Genomic DNA, 19,337 nt, shown 5'->3' on the forward strand with positions numbered 1-19,337 from the left:
ACATTAGATAAGAAAGAATCGCTATTTCTCTAATATAATTTTTAGTTTATGAGCAGATAATAATGACGAATTAAAAATAGCAGGAAAAAAATTCAACAAGCTCAATCAAAGGAAATCCAAAAACTCATATACTAGTATTTCATTAGTTACTTGCTAGCATTCTCGGTCGGTTATGCACTTAGTAGAAGGTAGTGGAGTACACAGAAATTTTTTGCACAGTTTTTTACACGATTTTCCGGAATCAGTACAGTTTTACGCAGTTTTCGCAGTCAACACGGTATCTTGTAGTAATTTTTTTAAGTCCTTTTCAATGAAAAACACTTAAAATTTTTCAAAGGTAGGAGGATCTAAGCTCTAAAGCTGTGAAGGTTAGAGACATGAGGCCTGAGACCTTAGAAATGAGACATGAGACTCGAGACCTCAGTTTTTTACACGGTTTCCCGCAATTAGCATAGATTTTACACGGTTCATTGTGGCGTAATTCAAATAAACTCATCGACAACATATAACATTTTGAAATGAGGTTAATATGAGAAAAAATAAATATTAAGCTATTAAATAATTTAAGATTTTTTTTACCTGCGCAGCTTCTTTGTCCTGAAACGTCATCCTTTTGGACCCAAGAAAATTATATCGCGGATCAAGATAAATGCAGACCTTGAATTGCATGTTCTCTGTCAATTTTGTCATACGTTGACGAAGCGCTGAAGCCAATCTAGAAGCCAATATGTTAGATGCGATTGATATTTCAAATTCCTAATTTCAGCTGAAAATCCGAATGATGAACAAAATTTGAAAACAAATAATTCAATGTTCACGATTCAAAATTCATTTTTTTAAATTCCTTTTCTGGATTCAAAATTATACAATTGATTTAAAAAATTAGGATTGAAAATTCTTTCTCATAAATTCTTAATTTCATATTCGTGATACTTAATTTGAAACTGTACAATTTAAATTCGAATTCTGAGTTTTGAAATAAGTTCTACGAATATTTGAATCTAATTTGTGGATTAAGAATTCCCAATTCAAATAGTAAAGTGTGACTTTTTCATTTAGAATTGAGTCATCATAAAATCACAATTCCAAAATCAGGATTCCCTATTCCAAAATGAATTTCAACTGAATATTTTTGAATTTGGAATAAGCAATTTTCAATCATTAATTTGTCCATTCCAAACTCTATGCAAAGAGTGAGAAAATATAAATTTTAATAGCAAAATTCGTATAAGCGGATTCAGAAATGTTAAAATAAAATCTGAAAAACAAACTCCGTACTTACTAACAGTTCGAAACATAGAGTGATGAACCCATAAAAAGAATTTTGATAGTTTTGAATCATAAATAATGAATAATTAATTTGGAGTTATTCATTTTAAAGTTGCGTTGTGAATTTTGATGATCGAAAAATAATCTTCAGATTATAAGTAGATAAAAATGACGAAAAAATGGTAGATAAAAAAATTGCAGAAATCAATTCAAGAAGCTCAATCGAAGGAAATTCAGACAATAAAAGGTGATTTCAAATCCAGTAGTAAGATAAAGATCAGATTCAGAGTGAATGTTAGAGATTATAATAATTTAAAAATAACAATGCAAATTTGTAATTTATTTTCCGACGTATCATTAATTCTATCGGTTTTATCATTGATCATTTTTCATACTCATTTTTTTATTTAAAAAGATTTGAATTGAGAATAACATGAATTTATTGTAATATTTAAAAACTACCGTCCCGTTATTGTGGTCAAAGTCCGTTTTCGCTTTGACAAAATAAAGTACGCACTCTTATAATTCGGGTTTTTTATCTTCTTGGAAAATTGTTTCGTCTTCTTATAAGTTAAAAAGAATTCAATTCTTTGCAAAAGCCGTTGGAACTAAAGGTTTCATTTTTTTTTTCATCCTTTTAGGGGCATGTGAATAAGGTGGTGAAAAAGCAAGTTTCCGTAGATATTTGTAACCCTCAAGCCAAAACCCCTCAAGAAAGTTTTTTTTAAAGAAAAATTACTTGAACTTGAAACACTTGAAAACTTGAAAAACTCTTCTTTATTATTATTATTATTATTATTATTGAATTAATTTATCATTTTTTTATGATATTCACTTTAATCCAAAATAATCATTGATACGTTTGCATGTGTTTTCTTATTGAAGCTTTACATATGGAATCGTGGTTGTCCAAATTTAAAAAAAACAGTTATGGAATTTTACACTCAACCTCTACTACAGAAATGTAGTGATTTGGATGAAATTGTAAGGCTCTAAGATTTGATTTGATTATTTATTCCTTGAACGGTTGTTAAAGATCATTATTAGGGCCTTCTTGTGTCCATTCTAATCCATAATTTTGTCAAAAAGCTTTGTTTAATTGACCACCCAGGAGTTGACATGGCAGAATGAATTTGATTTAATATTTAGAGTTTCGTTAATCTTAAAACACTGTAAGTTATTAAAAAAAAAATTTTTTTTTAATAAACTTAAAAATAAAACAGAAATATTCCATGCAATAATTGAAAGAACAGTGGAAAATGAAGAACTTCCTGCTGCTGCTTGAAGCACAATTTATTACCCGTACGCGTACCTAAAGAGACGCACAGCCTGCCTACGGAAGAAAATCGAATAACCACGCGTTCCCTTCCAAAAAAAAGTTCATGAACCTTTTCGCTAAATGGTTCGTGAGCCAAAATCGCGGGGAAAAATTTTCATGTATGTTACGATTTCCACGAGCGAGACAGGATTCAAAATCCAAAAGAATCGTCTGCTGGTTGGACTGCCTCGCTCGTGTTTCCTATGGTTCGCGAACCTAAGGGATTTTTTTTCACAGCCTGCTCGCGCTTTGGCGAACCTTTACGGGTAAAAATCGTAGACGAGCGGGAATCGCCACTCGTGTACACGATTTTATTAGTCCTTGCACACACGTATAAAAGTTCAATCAATTTTAACAAAACTGCCGAAAATCTTGTTTGAATTTCTGTTGACTTGATATATTTAATAATAAAATTTGTGGTACTCCGAAGTCCGAATACCACCCAAGTGCGGTCCTAGTGCTCGCTATTGGGGGAGGGAGGTTGTAATTTTACAAAATTACAAAATTCGACTGAATTGATACAGTCTTACAGCGCCAACGCAAGCTATTAAAAGTCATTCCACGTATGCCTCTGATTAAATTAAAATTGACAAACATGCAGTTGATGCACTTATCGCTCTTTTTACTTTCGGTCGAAATCCTTAGACTGGATCCCATTTGTTGAATTTATTACCAACATCAACCATTAAGTTAATTGGTTAATGGTTATTTGCACGCCATAAAAAGAATTTCAGATACTCTTCCAACCACCAAAACTGATTGTAAATCATCTTGAATCCCTATCGAAGATTGCGATTATTCGATTTATTAAATTAGCCTGTGCTAAACTGTGGGAAGGTAGGGTATTCTGCCCACCTTTTATTTTGCTTTTGAAGTTTAAACTCAGAAATCAATAAAATATAAAAATAATGGGTTTTAATTACTCGGCTATTTATCTGACAACAGTATCCAAAAACATTAAAAAATAATTATTTCAGTTATTTCAATTCATGCACCCGAACTATTTATTGGTGTGCAACAATCCAGAGCTCACATTTTTATAACCATAACATTAACATATACAGACAAATTTCTTGGGAAAATTTAATGCTCTACATTCCAACAATCCCTACACAAATGTGGTATACGAGAGAGTTTTGAAAACAATTATTGATTTTTTAGGAAAAAATCTTGACAAAAATGTTTAAAAATCGCACACTGAGAAAAATGCTTTAGAAAAACTAAAACTTATTTTTCCCAAAAAATCACCATCTTAGAATTTGATGATTTTTTTTTCCTAAGACGGGTAGTAATAATGCCTACACATCGTTTAAACATTGCAACTTGTGCATATTTAAGGAAAAAGAGTTTTTCTATCAAAAACTTAGTCCATACTCAAATAAAATATTTTTCTAAGTGGATAATTTTCATTCAAAACTAATAGTTTTTTGCATTGGTGTATTTAAAAAAAAAAAAAGAAAATAAATTTTTGAGATAACCTGAGACTTGTTTCTTTACTACTTATAGGCCTTATTATTTCAGGCTTTGAAAAAAAAAAAACAAAATTTGCCCTTCCTAGGAAAAAAATTTTAATTCTGAAATGGCATTTTTTGGGAAATTGAGTTTAAGTTTTTGAAATGCATTTTTCTCAGTGTAGGATTTAAAGAAAAAATCAACTTTCTTTTTCAGAAAATTCAATTATTTTTTCAAAACTCTCTGCTTCTGCTGTAGGAATTGAAATTCTAAAAATGTTTATAAAATTTTTACCTGAAAAGTTTGGCCCTTTTCAAATGTTAGTCTAGATAATTTTTTTAAAAACTAAGTATACCAAGTTGCTTTACTAAGTAATAACAATATGCTCACAATGTTTCATTAAATTCTTAAAGGGGCATGCCAGCTTCGTGTCTATTTGGCGTGAAATCCGTCTTTAGGGTATCCTATTATGCCTAAGCACGATTTAAAATGAATAGTATGAATACAATTAAAAAGCTATCCATTTTTTTCACTTTTCTGTTCTCTATAGTCTTCTTTTACAGAAAATCAAAAGAAAATTAAATTATAATAGTCAATCTTAGGCCAGTGATCGAATTTTTGATTTAAGATTGCTCAGTAGACTGATTTGCGAAGTCTACTTTTTTAGTCTTTTGCAAATTTTTCAATAGAATCTGCAGGCTTCACATGTTTTCTGAAATATGGTTAGGCATGAAACCAAACAGTTTCAATCGGACTCGCTTGAGAACAGGTCGGCGGATTCATCTTGTGGAGAAGTATACGATACGATCTGGATTTTGTTGGATTTGTACCAAGCCATCGTGTCTGGGAGTAATGAACTTATGGAAAATCAGTTCAAACAGTAGGTAGGGGAACATGCCCTATTATGCGCCACCTAAGCGAACTGCTGATTTTCTATGTATTCCACGTACAAATTGTGTTAAAAATGGGTGAAATCGTTGAAGAAAAGTGTTTTCTACAAATGCCTATGATTATTTATTACTCAAATTGCTATAGTTGATTCAAAAACTTGATTTTTTTAAACCTTATTCAAAGCCACAGAACAAAACTGTGTTGCAAATACGCGCCTAGCAGCCGAACACACCCGAAAGCAGCCGAAGACCGAAAACACACCAATACTTACAGACACTTTGACTGAAAAAAAATCAAAATGGACTAATCAAAATTAAAAAAAAAATGAAAAGTAGATTTTTTGGGCTGAATTAACGCTCAAAATATGGTTTTAGACTTTTTGTTCATTTTCATTGAAAATTGGCCTTTTTGAAAAATTAATGCTATTTTCAGCCTACTACGATTAGCGCGTTATAACGAGCGCATGGGCCGTGATAGAACCTACCCATAAAAATCATACCTTAGCGAGTTCAGTATGATTTTTTAGCATTAAATCATAGTTTAGATTCTCCTCTACCCATGTGTCAGAAAATATTGTCTTATTCGTTTTTCTCTACTTGGTGACACCTTATTAAAAGTGTTTTAAAATTTAGATCGAAAGGAAGAAAAACCTAAATTGTGAAATTATCACGACACAGGAGAATTTTAAAGAAAAAATCATTCTTGCCATGACCAATCACAACATTTAAAACAAATTGGTAATATTTTGCAGGCTTAAAATGTTTCAGATTCTTAAAAACAAGGGTGGCGCGTATCAGCCACATGGGGCGTTATATGAACTTTTCCCCTACTGGATGATCGTGCTTGCGGATCATGGGCAGCGGGTGGCGGTTCAGGCACAAGCCCTTGGACGTAAAAAGCTGTATTCATTGTGTTAGTTTTCACGAACGGCTTGGAGTGCATGCCACACTCAACTATATATGGCTTGACAAACCATTGCTTTTTCATCAAATCTTTCTGCAAAAAATGATGTCTCTGTTTCTTCAACACTTTGGCCATCCCAAAGTATATAATACTGGTCACCCGGAAGCGTTTTGTCATCCAACATGCAATAGATTTGGCCGTTTAAGATAACGCTCACCGATTCCCACACAGCTCTTGGTTTTAGAGAAGCAGCTTGTTTTTGACTCCGCTTCGGCTTCTTCTGCTTCTTATATGTCTTTACACCAAAACTGTATTTGGCACGATGGACAGTGCTACGAAGGTATCCCACTTTTTTTGGCAACATTCCGAACGAAGGCTGTCTTCCTGCAGGTGTAAGCACGCATGACATTCCGGTCCAAAGTTTTGTCCACCGGACCAGCAGAAACTCATTTTTTTCTTTTGTCCACGAAGCTGCTTCATGTGCCATTTCAAGAATTGGAAATTATAGAAGGATTAGATTAGAAAAAAATTACACATGCTTTCCTTTTGTTCGTTCGCACTGCAAGTTTTGCGGTGCGAACTACGCAAGACCAACTTTTGTGTTTGTTTTAGACTCAACCCTGTCCGATTCAAACATTTCAAAATTTTTGATCCGTGCTGGAACAAAAGTTATGTATTTGGTGAAAATGCTTTTTAAAAATTCACTACCACCGATTCATTCAACACCTGAAATTTTCATCTAATTTTCTTCTATCCATCTATAATTTTCAATTGTTGAAATGTTCTCACTATGAGAACATAACATTCACCGATAAGTCAGTAAAATTAAATAAAATTAATAAAATTATATTAATACTAGCTGACCCGGTGTGCTTTGCTACACCTTTCAAAAACAAATGTTATTTTCAGAAACTTTTAAATTTTTTATTGTTTTGTTGGCATTATTTTAAATCAAATAACAACAAAATTCATAAGCAACCGCTTTAAAATGAGAACTACAGCTGGAGTTTCGAATTGCAGTACAAAGATGACTCAAACAATTTTTCTGAATCTTGATCTGTGAATTTGTGTTAAAAATATGATAATTTTTATCTGTTTCTTTAAGCTTCGCCCTGAAAAAGGAGGGTCTCAAATTAATCTTACGCAAACAATCTAACTTATGAAATCTGGTTGTTTTTGCTTGATATGTTCTTAAAACTGATAAGAGAGCCCCCCTGTCTCTCCTTTCACCCCCTGCTGAATGGAGGACGGGATCTTTAATAATCATACCCATTTTTTTCGTTCCCCAAAATCCTCTTATATCATATATAGTTACATTGGTTGATAATTTTCTGAGCTTTACAACAACATTTATATGGAGCCCCTTCCTTTCTTCCCCTCTCAACACTGTGAAGCGTAAGAGTGTATAACAATCGTAGAAACATATCTCGTAACCAAGTACCTTTCCATGCCATATTTGTTTCCTTTTGTTGGCTTCGTTAGCATAAATTAAGAACTTATGCTAACACTATTGTATTGGGCTCACTTCCCTCCTCCTATGTACCTACTCACTGAAAGGAGGATGATGTGTCAGATAATCATAGAATCTTACCAAAATGACTTTTTATGTAAAGTTTTGTCCATTTCTCGGATTTTGCAAAAAAAAAGTTAAATGCATTCCTCTTCCCTTCCTATATTCCCAATTCTATCCTCCTACTGCAAGAAAGGAATCGTTTCACATAGGAAAATTGCTAGTATTAAAATAGCATCCCATGCCAAATTTCGTTTTATTTGCGTTGTAATTTATTGGGTTATGCATAAACTTGAAAGGAAGTACCATCCTCTCTTCCGTTCTCCCCATTAAATGGAGGGGTGAAAACTTAATATTCCTAAAATATTTTTCGTATTCAAATACTTTATGATGCCAAATTTGGTATCATTTGCACGATTTATTCTCAAGTTATGCAAAAAATTTGTATGGAAGCCCCTTTTTCCCCCTTCATATATTTCCGCTGAGAAAAGGTGGGGCTTCAATTTATTATAAAAACATTTCTCGTCTCCAAATACCCTCACATGCCAAATATGGTTCAATTTTCTTAATCAGTTCTCCAACTATACTGAAAATTGAAAGGAAGACCTCTCCCCTCCTTTTCATCCACTTCTTTGAAGGAGTTAGGGATACCAAATATTCATAGAAGCATTTCTCGTACCCAAATATCATTCCACGCTAAATTTGGTTCCATTTGCGGTTATAGTTCTCGAGTTATGCAGTAAAGATTGTATGAAACTCCCCTTCCTCTTTCCTTACTCCCCGATGGAAGAAGGAAGGGGTCTCCATGGCATGGGCGGGTATTTGGGAAAGTGACATGTTCTAATGATTGTACATGTCACTTTCCCAAATAACCGCCCATGCCAAATTTGGTTCCATTAGCTTGATTAGTTTTTGAGTTATGTAAAAAATTATAAAAGAGGCCCCTCCCCCCTTCATATCTCCCTACTGGAAAGAGGGATGAGTCTCAAATCATCATAGAAATATTTTTCGTATTCAAATACCCTTCCATGCTAAATTTGGTTCCATTTGCTTTATTAGTTTTTGAGTTATGTAAAAAAAATAAAAAAGGCCCCCCCCCTTTCTATTGGAAAGAGAGTTCGTATCCAAATACCTTCCCATGCCAAATTTGGTTCCAATATCTTGATTAGTTTTCGAGTTGTATGATAAATTGTAAGGTAGCCCCCCTACCCCCTTCCTATCACCCCATTGAGAGGAGGGAGGGGTACCTAATATTCATAGAAATATTCCTTGTACCCAAATACCACCCCATGCTAAATTTGATACCATTTACTTGATGCGTTCTCGATTTATGCGAAATATTGATTTTTGCTTGGGAGGCCCCTCCCCCCCTTCATGAGAAAGGGAGGGGTCTCAAACTATAATAGGAACCTTCCCCTACCTCCAATACTCCCACCTACCAAGTTTCATGCAAATCGGTTCAGTAGTTTCCGAGTCTATAGGGAACAGACAGACAGACAGACAGAAATTCATTTTTATATATATATAGATAATCACATATAATTCGCAAAAGCGAATTTAACAGTTATTTGTCAGCCAATATATAACTTTCAAAGCCTTCGTTGAAGTAAATATGGCTGCTTTGGGTAGTTCTATTAGCATCCTTTTCCCTAAATGATTGATTATTTTACGGGAGCCCCCAATACACAGATGGAAGGGGCATGTCACTGTTTTCAACATCCTTGCACAAAACCTTCGGGTCTCATATTTTCTGTCAATCGCCAACAAAGAATACACCTTCCCTATTGAAATGTACAAACGGTGCAAATCGTGATCTACGAATAAACGTTGAATCGTACACATGAGTAATAAAAACGTTTAAAAACCAATCGTTTACATATTAAGCTTCAATTTCGTAAATCTAACAGCATGAACATATAAATATCTGCATGAATAGTCCGTACTAATTCCCCTTCTCGTATGTGCTAACAACAACAAAGCTGTTTCTAAATCACAAACTAATAAACATCACATATAAAATCTTCTGGTGTCAAATTTGAATCTTTATCACATGTCGAACCATTGACTGGATATAATAATCGATTTTCTTCTCTCTGTGTCAGCTGAATTGGAGTGTGTGTGTCCGTGTGTTTCTGTTGTTCGTCTGTGTAAATAAACTAAATAAATCTGCCAGCAGATCTCTGGCAATGGAACTGGTTAAATGAAAAAGATTAAAACATATTTTTTGAATATCAAATTATTGGTTTAATTTTTTTAATTTAAATTTTATCTAATATAATTCGGAAAAAATTACGTTGAAGGTTTTATATTACTCAAAAACTTTTTTAAAATTTATTTCTGTTTTCATTACGAATGAATCTTAAATAGGGTTACCATAACTTGCAACGCCAAAAAAAGTACATAGAGAGAAAATAAAAGTTGTAAAGAAAAACAATTAATCAAAAACCATCATGTTTTAGGTTATTCAATATCCGTCAATTTGTTGCAAGATACATAACTTACACGACAAATGCTCAGAATTTTAAGTTGGATTATTCAAAGTTTTCGATTATATGCTGAGAAAGCACACCAAAGTTGATAAAAAAAACTGCATTGGCATTGCAACTACAAATAGTTTTTTTTTTTCATAGAGGCGTATTTTTCACTCTTTGAAAATAATATTTCTGATTCGTGTGCGTTTGTTTGTTGCACTAGGCTTTTCAGCAAGTTGTTGTTATGCATATTGTCTACTGTCCGTGAGTTCATTGCATAGGGGAGAATGAGGATACTTGATCCCTGGGGATACTTGATTCCTTAGCTATATCTCGAAACTGGAATGTCTTACAAAGATCAAATGTTCTAGAAAAATGTGCCAAAATGAGCAAAATAACAATGCTTATAGTTTAAATTTTTTTAACAAAATAATTGTTTGAGTAATTGAACTTTGTTTGAAAAATTTCACAAAATGTAACTTGAAGATCTTTTTTCATCACTTTAAAATGTTCCTTACATGGGAAAATTATGAAAAAAAAATATTTGTTCCAATGTATCAATCGTTCGAGCGTAAAATGAACTTCATAATGCCATATTTTCAAAATAATGGAAAACTCTCAACTTTTTTCAGAAAAAGTTTTCTAAAATGTTGATTATGGGTACAATTGATCCCCCTTCCAAACGGCATATTTTTCTTCTGAATTGATCGTTATGATAGCTGATTACGAAATTACTAATATTTATCCCAAAACTCATATTTATCAAAAAATTGTCTGAAGAAAAGAGCAAAAATAATTAATTTTTCATAATTATTAAAAAATAGCGCCTTTAAGTATGCAATGGCTTTAGCGTTGAGACAAGGTTATAGAATTTTCTTCTTATGTCTGCTATAAATTGTGAATTGAGAACAAACATGACCAAAATAGTCAATTAACATTCTATATTGGGGTTTTGTTTGATTTTTAAACAAGGATTAGGGCTTCCTGAATAAAAGATCAAGTCTCTTTCAATAGGGGATCAAGTCTCCCCTAACTTCAGAAAAATCGCAATTTTTCTACTCCCACGAAAATGCTTCTAGTTCATCAACGGGTTCAAGTATCGTTCAAATTTTTGGAGCATAGAAACTTGAAGTTACAAGCTGTCAGAAAATGACAAAGACGGCGAGTTGCTAATTTTTTCCAAAAAGATATGGTGAAAATAAGAAAAGGGGATCAAGTATCCCCACTCTCCCCTATTACCAAGGGGTCCATCAATAGCGGAAGATATGTTAACATTTTTATTATTCAAATTGGGGCAATGATTGCTTCAACAAAGTTGTTTATCTGGACAAAATACATAAATTAATAAAATATGTCAATGTTCTGTTACATCACCCTCAGAAGTTATAGGTTATGTTCAAAATACCTTGAAAAAACAGTTTTTTTTTAAATTCGGAACGTTGTGAGTTGAAGCAAATGGTTCGCTGTCTTCAGAACGAAGTTGGAAAAAACAAGATCTACAAGTTCTTCATACATTATGATGATTTTCAAAGTTGTTGAAGCTCTGTAGAAATCATCCAATGATTTTCAAAAAATCAAAAAGAGCATCGAAAGTGCACATTATCGCAACACCTTCTTTTGTGTGATTATTTTTGATTATAAATGGAACTTTTTCCATCTTAACTTATTGTGGAAATCAGTGGAACTGGCAGAGTTTTATATGATTAAAAATACTCTTTTTTCTGTAGGAAAAGTACCTGTTTTGCCCAATGAAAAAAATAATGAACATTTTTAAATGGATTAAATGTTTTTTTTTTACATTTTGAATCATAAAATTAATTATTTAAATATTTTTTAAATTTATTTATAGCGATGATTAAGAAACATTTCAAACGGTTTTATTGAAATAACAAAGCCGATTAGTTTTTTTTTATTTAAAAAAATATTCAATCAAAATTGACACAATATTAAAAAAAGTTCCACTGATCTCTACGCTAATTTAAGATGGAACAGGTTGCATTTATCATCAAAAATAATTGCAATACACTCAATGCTTTCTACACAGCTTCAGAAACTTCTTAAATCATCATAATGTGTGAAGAACTTGTAGATCTTGGCTTTTTCCAACTTTGTTTTGAAGACAGCGAACCACTTTCTCCAACTCACAAGGTTCCGGATTAACAAAAATCTATTTTTCAAGGTATTTTTTTACATTCACTTTTACTTCTTAGGGTAATATAAAAGATCTTTGACATATTCCACAAATGTATGTATTTGACCAGATAAACAACTTTGTTAAAGACATCAAAGCTTTAATTTGAGTTTCAAAAAGTTATTTTTTCTCGATATTTGTAGACCCCTTGGCACGTGAGCTCGCGTGAGCTTTCATAACGTCGCATGAAACATCTTAAGAATTTACAGAAAACTGCTGCGAAAATTATCAAAACAACATTAAAATTTGTATTTCACATATAAAACATTCAGGCTACAAATGTTCTAAATGGAAAAACGTTGCGACTAGTTTTCGTCAGTTTTTGTAATTTTGTGTAATAAAACCGTTTGTTTACATTTTGTTTCATACGACGTTATGAAAACTCACGCGAGAAATATAAATACTACTTGTGAAACTGAGCAATGTGGTCGAAGACATCAAATCTCTATCGCTTCATTCCTGGGCGCTGTTAATTTAGTACAGCTAGATTGCAGTTCTGCATCACAGAGCATTGTAAGTTCAAAAATACACCTCGACCTAATTTTGGTTTAATTCTAGAAAACCATTGTAACTGTAACTTTAAATTTCTGGTAACCCTTTTTATTTTATTTTTTTCAAATGATGGAAAATTTAGTTAAACATTTTATCAGAATATTTCAAGAATCTAAAATCAGCAACTTTCTTTCAAAAAAACATTTCTGGAATGTGGACAGAAATTTTGTCCGTGACGCCAGTTTCTTTCCATGAAAAAAACTGCTCTACTTCAGACGATATAACTATTTTCTCACTTCTCCTACCGTTTTGCAGTCTTGGGCAAAGTTTTAGCCACAGAATTTTTTAGTAAGCTCCATTTATTGGAATTTTATATTCATTGCGGGAGAATAAAATACGTTTTCAAGAAATAACCAAAAAAAGTTAATTTTTCGAACATATTTTAGCGATTTTTCATACAAAATTTTGAAATCAAAACCTGGATCCCCGTGGATCTAAAATAAATTTTCAAAATCTGCAAAAATCTCTAGTCTGTTTGATCTAAACAGGAAACTTTTTATACTACAGGCTTTTTGAAATTCAGAAAGTGGCAATCCAACACACCCTAATGTTGAATCATTTTCTATGTATTTTTTTGTAATCATTACGCAAGGTTGTCTAGAATTCTACAAAAGGTTTGTTCTGTATGATACAGTGTCTATAAATAAATCATAAACATACTAATTTTTTTTGTCACTTAAAAAAAAACTGTCAGTAGTTTTCACATGATGATATGTTTGAGTATGAACAATTAAGACCGCTGCAAAAAAGACTTTTTGCTCCCATATTTTTTTTTTATGTGTTTATGGTCACCAAGCATCAGTGTAAAATTAAAGCTGAATAAATTCAATTTTGTATGGAAATTTGTATGGAAGAAGACATTTTTGTGTATTATACCATTCAGAAAATTTAAATAAGCTTGGAATATAGTTAGTCTTTTATTATTATTGGGTTTTCCTATTCTGAAAGTTCATTTTTTGGTAGAATGAGAAAATCAGTCTTCCACAAGAATAGTTTTAACCATTTCAAATTTAAAAATTTGAACTCTAAGAAAATTATTTAAAATGCAGGTTTTGCTTGCTGGAGCTTTCAGACTAGAATAGAATCTTGTGCAATTTTTCTGGAAAATCGAATGGAGGCCGTTTGAGTCACCGCACGCTTCGGAAAGTGGACTTTTGGCTGTTTTTACCCTCAATTCCCCTACATTTTCAATAATATCAGAAAAAAGCATTTTCGGCTAAAATTTTTTTAACAAAATGGGTCGTATCTTGTGTAGTTTTTTTCCGAGGAATCCAACGAAGCCTATTTTAGCCACCGCGTGGATTATAAACAGGAGTTATGGCTGTTTTACCCTCAGTTTTCTGAAAAAAATGAAACATATTGGAAAATTGAGGTTAAAACAGCCAGAACTCCTGTTTCCAAAGCGTGCGTTGACTTAAACAGCCTTCAATGGATTCCTCGGAAAAATCACACAAGATACGTTCCACTTGGTTTAAAAATTTCAAGTTTAAACATGGGTTTTCATATCTATTTGAAAAATGTTGGGCAATGGGTGTTCCATTTGATTCCAAATTTTCATGTTCGAACATACTTTTTCTGACAATTCGAAAAATGCAAGGAAATTGAGGATAAAACAGCCATAACACATTTTTCTAAAGCGTGGGTGGCTCAAACAGTCTTCATTGGATTCCTTGGAAAAAATCACACAAGATAAGCACCATTTTGTTCAAAATTTTCAAGTCAGAAAATGTTTTTTCTTAAATAATTGAAAGATGTAGGGGAATCGAAGTTAAAAAAACCATAACTCCATTTTCCGAAGCGCGCGGTGGCTCAAACAGCTTTCATTGGATTCTTCGGAAATAATCACACAAGAGACGTACCATTTGGGTCAAAGTTTGGAAGTCCCAACACGCTTTTTTTCTGAAATTATTGAAAAATATAGGAGAGTTGCGGGTAAAAACATACATAACTCCATTTTCTAGTGCGTGCGGTGGTCCAAACAGCCTTCATTGAATTTCTCAGAAAAAAAATTCACAAGATAGGTTAATTTTTGTTCAAAACTTTCAATTCTAAATATGTTTTTTTCTGGATTGTTTACAAAATAGAGGGGAATTAGGGCTTGAAAAAGCCCTATGACTCCGTTCGTAAGCTTGTGCAGCGTCTGAAACTACGTCCAATCGATTTTCTGGATATTTTCACTGCAGCGGCCTAATGAAAATATTCCTGCTGTTTTTTTAATGTTCGTAATCATCAATACAGACAAGCCAAAAAGAATGAATGAAACCTTTATTGTTTAAAAGATTTTTAAACTGTGTGTTCGAATCAGATTGAATATTTAATCAAAATGATGTTTCTGTAGAATAAAATTTGTTTTCAGTTCATGTATGCTAAGGATTAAAAAAAGGAGTGGAAAACTATCAAGAGTACACGGTACACACTTCAAAATTAAACGAATAGCATTTTTTTTTCGTTACGAATGGATTAAAAATTGAATTAATGTTTCATAATAAAGCATGTAGTTTATTGTCCATTGTTTATTATTGTCTCCTTGTTTGTAATTCACAAGAGTAAAAATTGTTGATATCCATTATTCCGCGACACCGAATTTGACACCAGCAAGATCTTAATTAAATTCTTCACACCAACCTATGCCCTAGTAAATGTTTTTAACATTCCAACATCGTTGTTGCAGGTTCGGTATTCCACTCGGCGGCGAGAGGGCGGAGGGCTCGCTGTCAACTTGCAGCACGCGTACGACGGCAACGGTCATCACATCTTCATTCCACGGGCCAAAGTCGGACAAACCGCTGATGGACCGGATGAACAGTATCGACCAATCATCGGCGAACACGATGGCGAACACAATACCGACCCTGGTGCGACCCGATTCGATCCGAACCATCATCAACAACAGCATCAACAACAGCATCAAACACAGCAACAACAGCAACAACAACAACAACGGCAAGAACACGAATCTCCAGCATCATCCGTTCGACTAGAACAAAAGCCATACCCAATAGATCGGGCCATCAGCTTCGATCGAACCACCGAAGAAAGTGATCTTGGGAGCGTCTGAAGTTCTGCACAATTGGATGCCGGGGAGCATTTCAAATTGAATTTTCATCGATCCGAGAACAAGTGCCATTCAATTTCGAACTTGGGGAGCTACCACGAGGAAGACGTATTTGACCAACCAAAGAAAAACGTATAGTTGATTTAACGAACAAAAAATAATCACTAGTACAAACATGATTAGATCAATCCATTTGAAGCATATTTTAGATTGTTTGGCAGAGAGATTAAATTTTGAAAAATGTGTCAAAAATATTAGAACAAATCTTTAGCAGTTCAACTAAATATAGTGTAGGCTATTCTATTCAACAGTACTTAAAATGAACGTAAAAATTATTTTATGTAGCAGATAAAAAAACAATCGTACTTAAAGTGTCAAGCTGAAAGTTAATCGATAAATTTAACTCAAAGAGAACCTCATAAAGCATCACTTATAGAACTACGATCACATCATTTCCATTTGACAAATGTTTTCCACATGTAGAATTAACGATAAGTGTCTCTGATGGTATGTAAAAAACTTAAAATATTTAGATAGTGAACAATTGTTATTAATCGAATACGGTACTCTCGGCCATTTTTTTTAATGTTAAGCTATCTACCTCGTAAACTGAACACTACTAGGGTGTCCACCTTCTAGGGTTGAAGGAAAGCACAAAGCCAACACAACGAGTTACACACCTGCACACTTGTATGTTATTTTAATGGAAAACAGTATCTCTTGAACAAGAAAATAGAAGAATCGTTGTAAAACACAGATGGTTGAGTTTCATTATGTACTGCATTCAAGTAATTTGAGCATCTCATCCTTGACCCCAACAATGACAAATAGCCACAATACCTAACTCTTAATTCAGTTCTGATTTTTTAGGAAGAATAATTTTTTACTGTCATAATAAAAGCGACAAAGGAGTGCACTGGATTCTTTTTTTAAACGATCTTTTTTTTTTTTGTAAATTCTTTATTTGAAACGGCTCATACCTTTAGGCTTTAAGGAGCCAAACTCGTTTTGTTTGATTACAATTGTGTGCTTATATCTAGTTCACTTTTTTAAGAAAAAAGAAGATAGGTAGGGAAACATAAAAATAAAAAGAATTATAGTCGAAGATCAATAGCTTTTAGGAAAAGGAATATTTCGAACATATAGTCCAAGTCCATCACAGCTAACACATCCCTCACTGGAACGTCGGGTGGTTTTCCTCGGGCCAGTTTGCTCTGGTGACAAGGTGGTCCTCACACGACCAAACATTATGCTCGATGTCATGGTAACCTAGGCCGCAACCGCATACATTGCTGCTAGCAATATTTATACGATAGAGTACCGCATTCAAGGAAGAATGATTAGACATGAGGCCTGAAAATATACGACTAAAATCCCGACTCAAGTTCAACCTATTAAACCAGGGTTTAAGGCTTACCTTTGGGATAATCGAGTGGAACCACCGACCCTTCTCATCCTCGTCCCATTTGCGCTGCCAGTTGATAAGAGAGTTTCTCCGAGCCAAGAAGTAATGTTGCCTTCCATCGCACCCACCTTTGCAAGGGAATCTGCCCTCTCATTGCCTACTATCGAGCAATGTGAGGGGACCCAGACAAAGGTGATGGAAAAGCGACGTCTTGATAAAGTAGTCAATATATAGCGTATCTTTTCGATGAAGTACGGCGTGAATTTTCCTGGTCTTATGGAGCGGATTGCTTCAACAGAGCTGAGACTATCAGTTATAATATAGTAGTGTTCCACAGGTCGAGCGGCGATACTATCCAGAGCGCAATGAATAGCAGCTAATTCTGCGATGTACACAGAACATGGTGACTGGAGACTGTAAGAGGCGCTAAATATTTCGTTGAACACTCCAAATCCTGTTGCTTCCTCTATAAGTGATCCATCGGTAAAGTACATTTTGTCAGCATTGACGTGTCTATATTTAGCTTCGAAAATTCTTGGAATCAAAAGAGGACGATGCAGATCCGGGATTCCACGAATTTCCTGCTGCATAGACATATCAAACTGGACAGAAGAATTGACGTAGTCAGAGCTACAAACACGAGTGGGAGAATACGAAGAAGGGTTTACCTGTATTGACATGAAAACATGGTATATAGACATAAATCTGGTATGAAGATTTTGCTCAAGTAACCTTTCGAAATTCACAATCACCAATGGGTTCATGACCTCACACCTGATGAGGAACCTGAGTGATAGTAAATTGAATCGATCCTTCAGAGGGAGTATTCCTGCCAAAACTTCAAGACTCATGTTATGCGTTGAGGGCATACAGCCCAAAGCGATGCGGAGACAACGGTACTGGATACGCTCGAGTTTGATGATGTGAGTTTTGGCAGCTGACTGGAAACAGAAACTACCATATTCCATCACTGAGAGAATAGTTGTTCGATACAATTTTAAAAGATCTTCTGGATGGGCTCCCCACATGGTACCAGTGATTGATCGGAGAAAATTGATTCTTTGTTGGCATTTTCCTTTCAGATACTCAATATGGGCCCTCCAGGTACACTTGGAATCAAACCAAACCCCAAGATACTTGAAACACCTAGATTGAGTGATCGTTCTGCCTAGGAGTTGAAGCTTAGGTTGAGCAGGTCTATGTTTCTTAGAAAAAACAACCATCTCCGTATTCTGAGGGGAAAACTCAATCCCAAGCCCCAAAGCCCAGGAAGAAAATCTGTCTAAAGTATCTTGTAAAGGTCTGTGCAGATGAGACTCAGTAGATCCTGTGACAGACACCACGCCGTCATCTGCAAGTTGTCTTAAAGTGCAGCCTTCAGAGAGACAACTGTCGATGTCACTTACATAAAAGTTGTACAAAAGTGGACTTAAACATGAACCCTGTGGGAGGCCCATGTAAGATGTTCTTCTGACTGCAATATCTCCGTGAGCAAAGCTCAAATGTTTCTCACAAAGCAAGCTGTATAAGATGTTGTTCAATAGAGGAGGCAGACCCCGGGAGTGCAACTTGTCTGACAACACCTCTATTGAGACTGCATCAAAAGCTCCCTTTATGTCTAGAAACACTGAAGCCATTTGCTCACGCTTCGCGTACGCCATTTGTATCTCTGAAGACAGCAAAGCAAGACAATCGTTTGTTCCTTTGCCCCTTCGAAACCCAAATTGAGTATCTGAAAGGAGACCATTTGTTTCTACCCATTTATCCAAACGAAACAAGATCATTTTCTCCATCAATTTTCGTATACAAGACAACATCGCTATTGGACGGTACGAATTGGGGTCAGACGCTGGTTTTCCAGGCTTTTGGATGGCAATGACTCTCACTTGTCTCCAATCCTGGGGAACAATGTTTTGCTCCAAGAATTGATTAAATAAATTTAACAAGCGAAATTTGGCTGCATCCGGAAGGTTTTTCAACAAGTTAAATTTAATTTTATCAATTCCCGGAGCTGAATTGTTGCAAGAGAGGAGGGCAAGTGAGAATTCGTCCATCGAAAAGCTGGAGTCCAGACCACACCTATCTGGAGGCACGTTCCGGATTATTTTTTGCACAGGTGTAGAATCTGGACAGACTTTGCGTGCGAAGTTAAATATCCATCTTTGTGAATATTCCTCACTTTCATTCGTAGATGATCGATTACGCATGCTCCGTGCCACTTTCCATAGGGTACTCAAGGATGTTTCTCGTGATAAACCACCCACAAAATTCCTCCAATACGCTTGTTTCTTCCCCTTGATTAATTTTTTGAACTGATTTT

General features: G+C 34.4%; 1 protein-coding gene across 4 annotated transcripts in view; it reads left to right on the forward strand.

Annotated features, from left to right (window-relative positions):
* Positions 1–16,368, forward strand: part of LOC129753761 (G-protein coupled receptor Mth2-like) — a 143,719-nt gene extending 127,351 nt beyond the window's left edge. For 2 of the 4 annotated variants that reach the window (XR_008738954.1, XR_008738956.1), the window contains exon 9: positions 15,229–15,366. Coding sequence is in view for 1 of the 4 variants with exons in the window: in XM_055749609.1 (XP_055605584.1) it covers positions 15,229–15,538 (310 nt within the window). In the remaining 3 variants the exon portion in view is untranslated. Of the gene's footprint in view, positions 1–15,228 lie in introns of all 4 variants that reach the window. The other 2 variants (XR_008738955.1, XM_055749609.1) reach the window with 2 other exon arrangements.
* Positions 16,369–19,337: the final 2,969 nt, after the last annotated feature.

The sequence above is a fragment of the Uranotaenia lowii genome, chromosome 3 (genome assembly GCF_029784155.1).
Source record: "Uranotaenia lowii strain MFRU-FL chromosome 3, ASM2978415v1, whole genome shotgun sequence".
NCBI lineage: Eukaryota > Metazoa > Arthropoda > Insecta > Diptera > Culicidae > Uranotaenia > Uranotaenia lowii.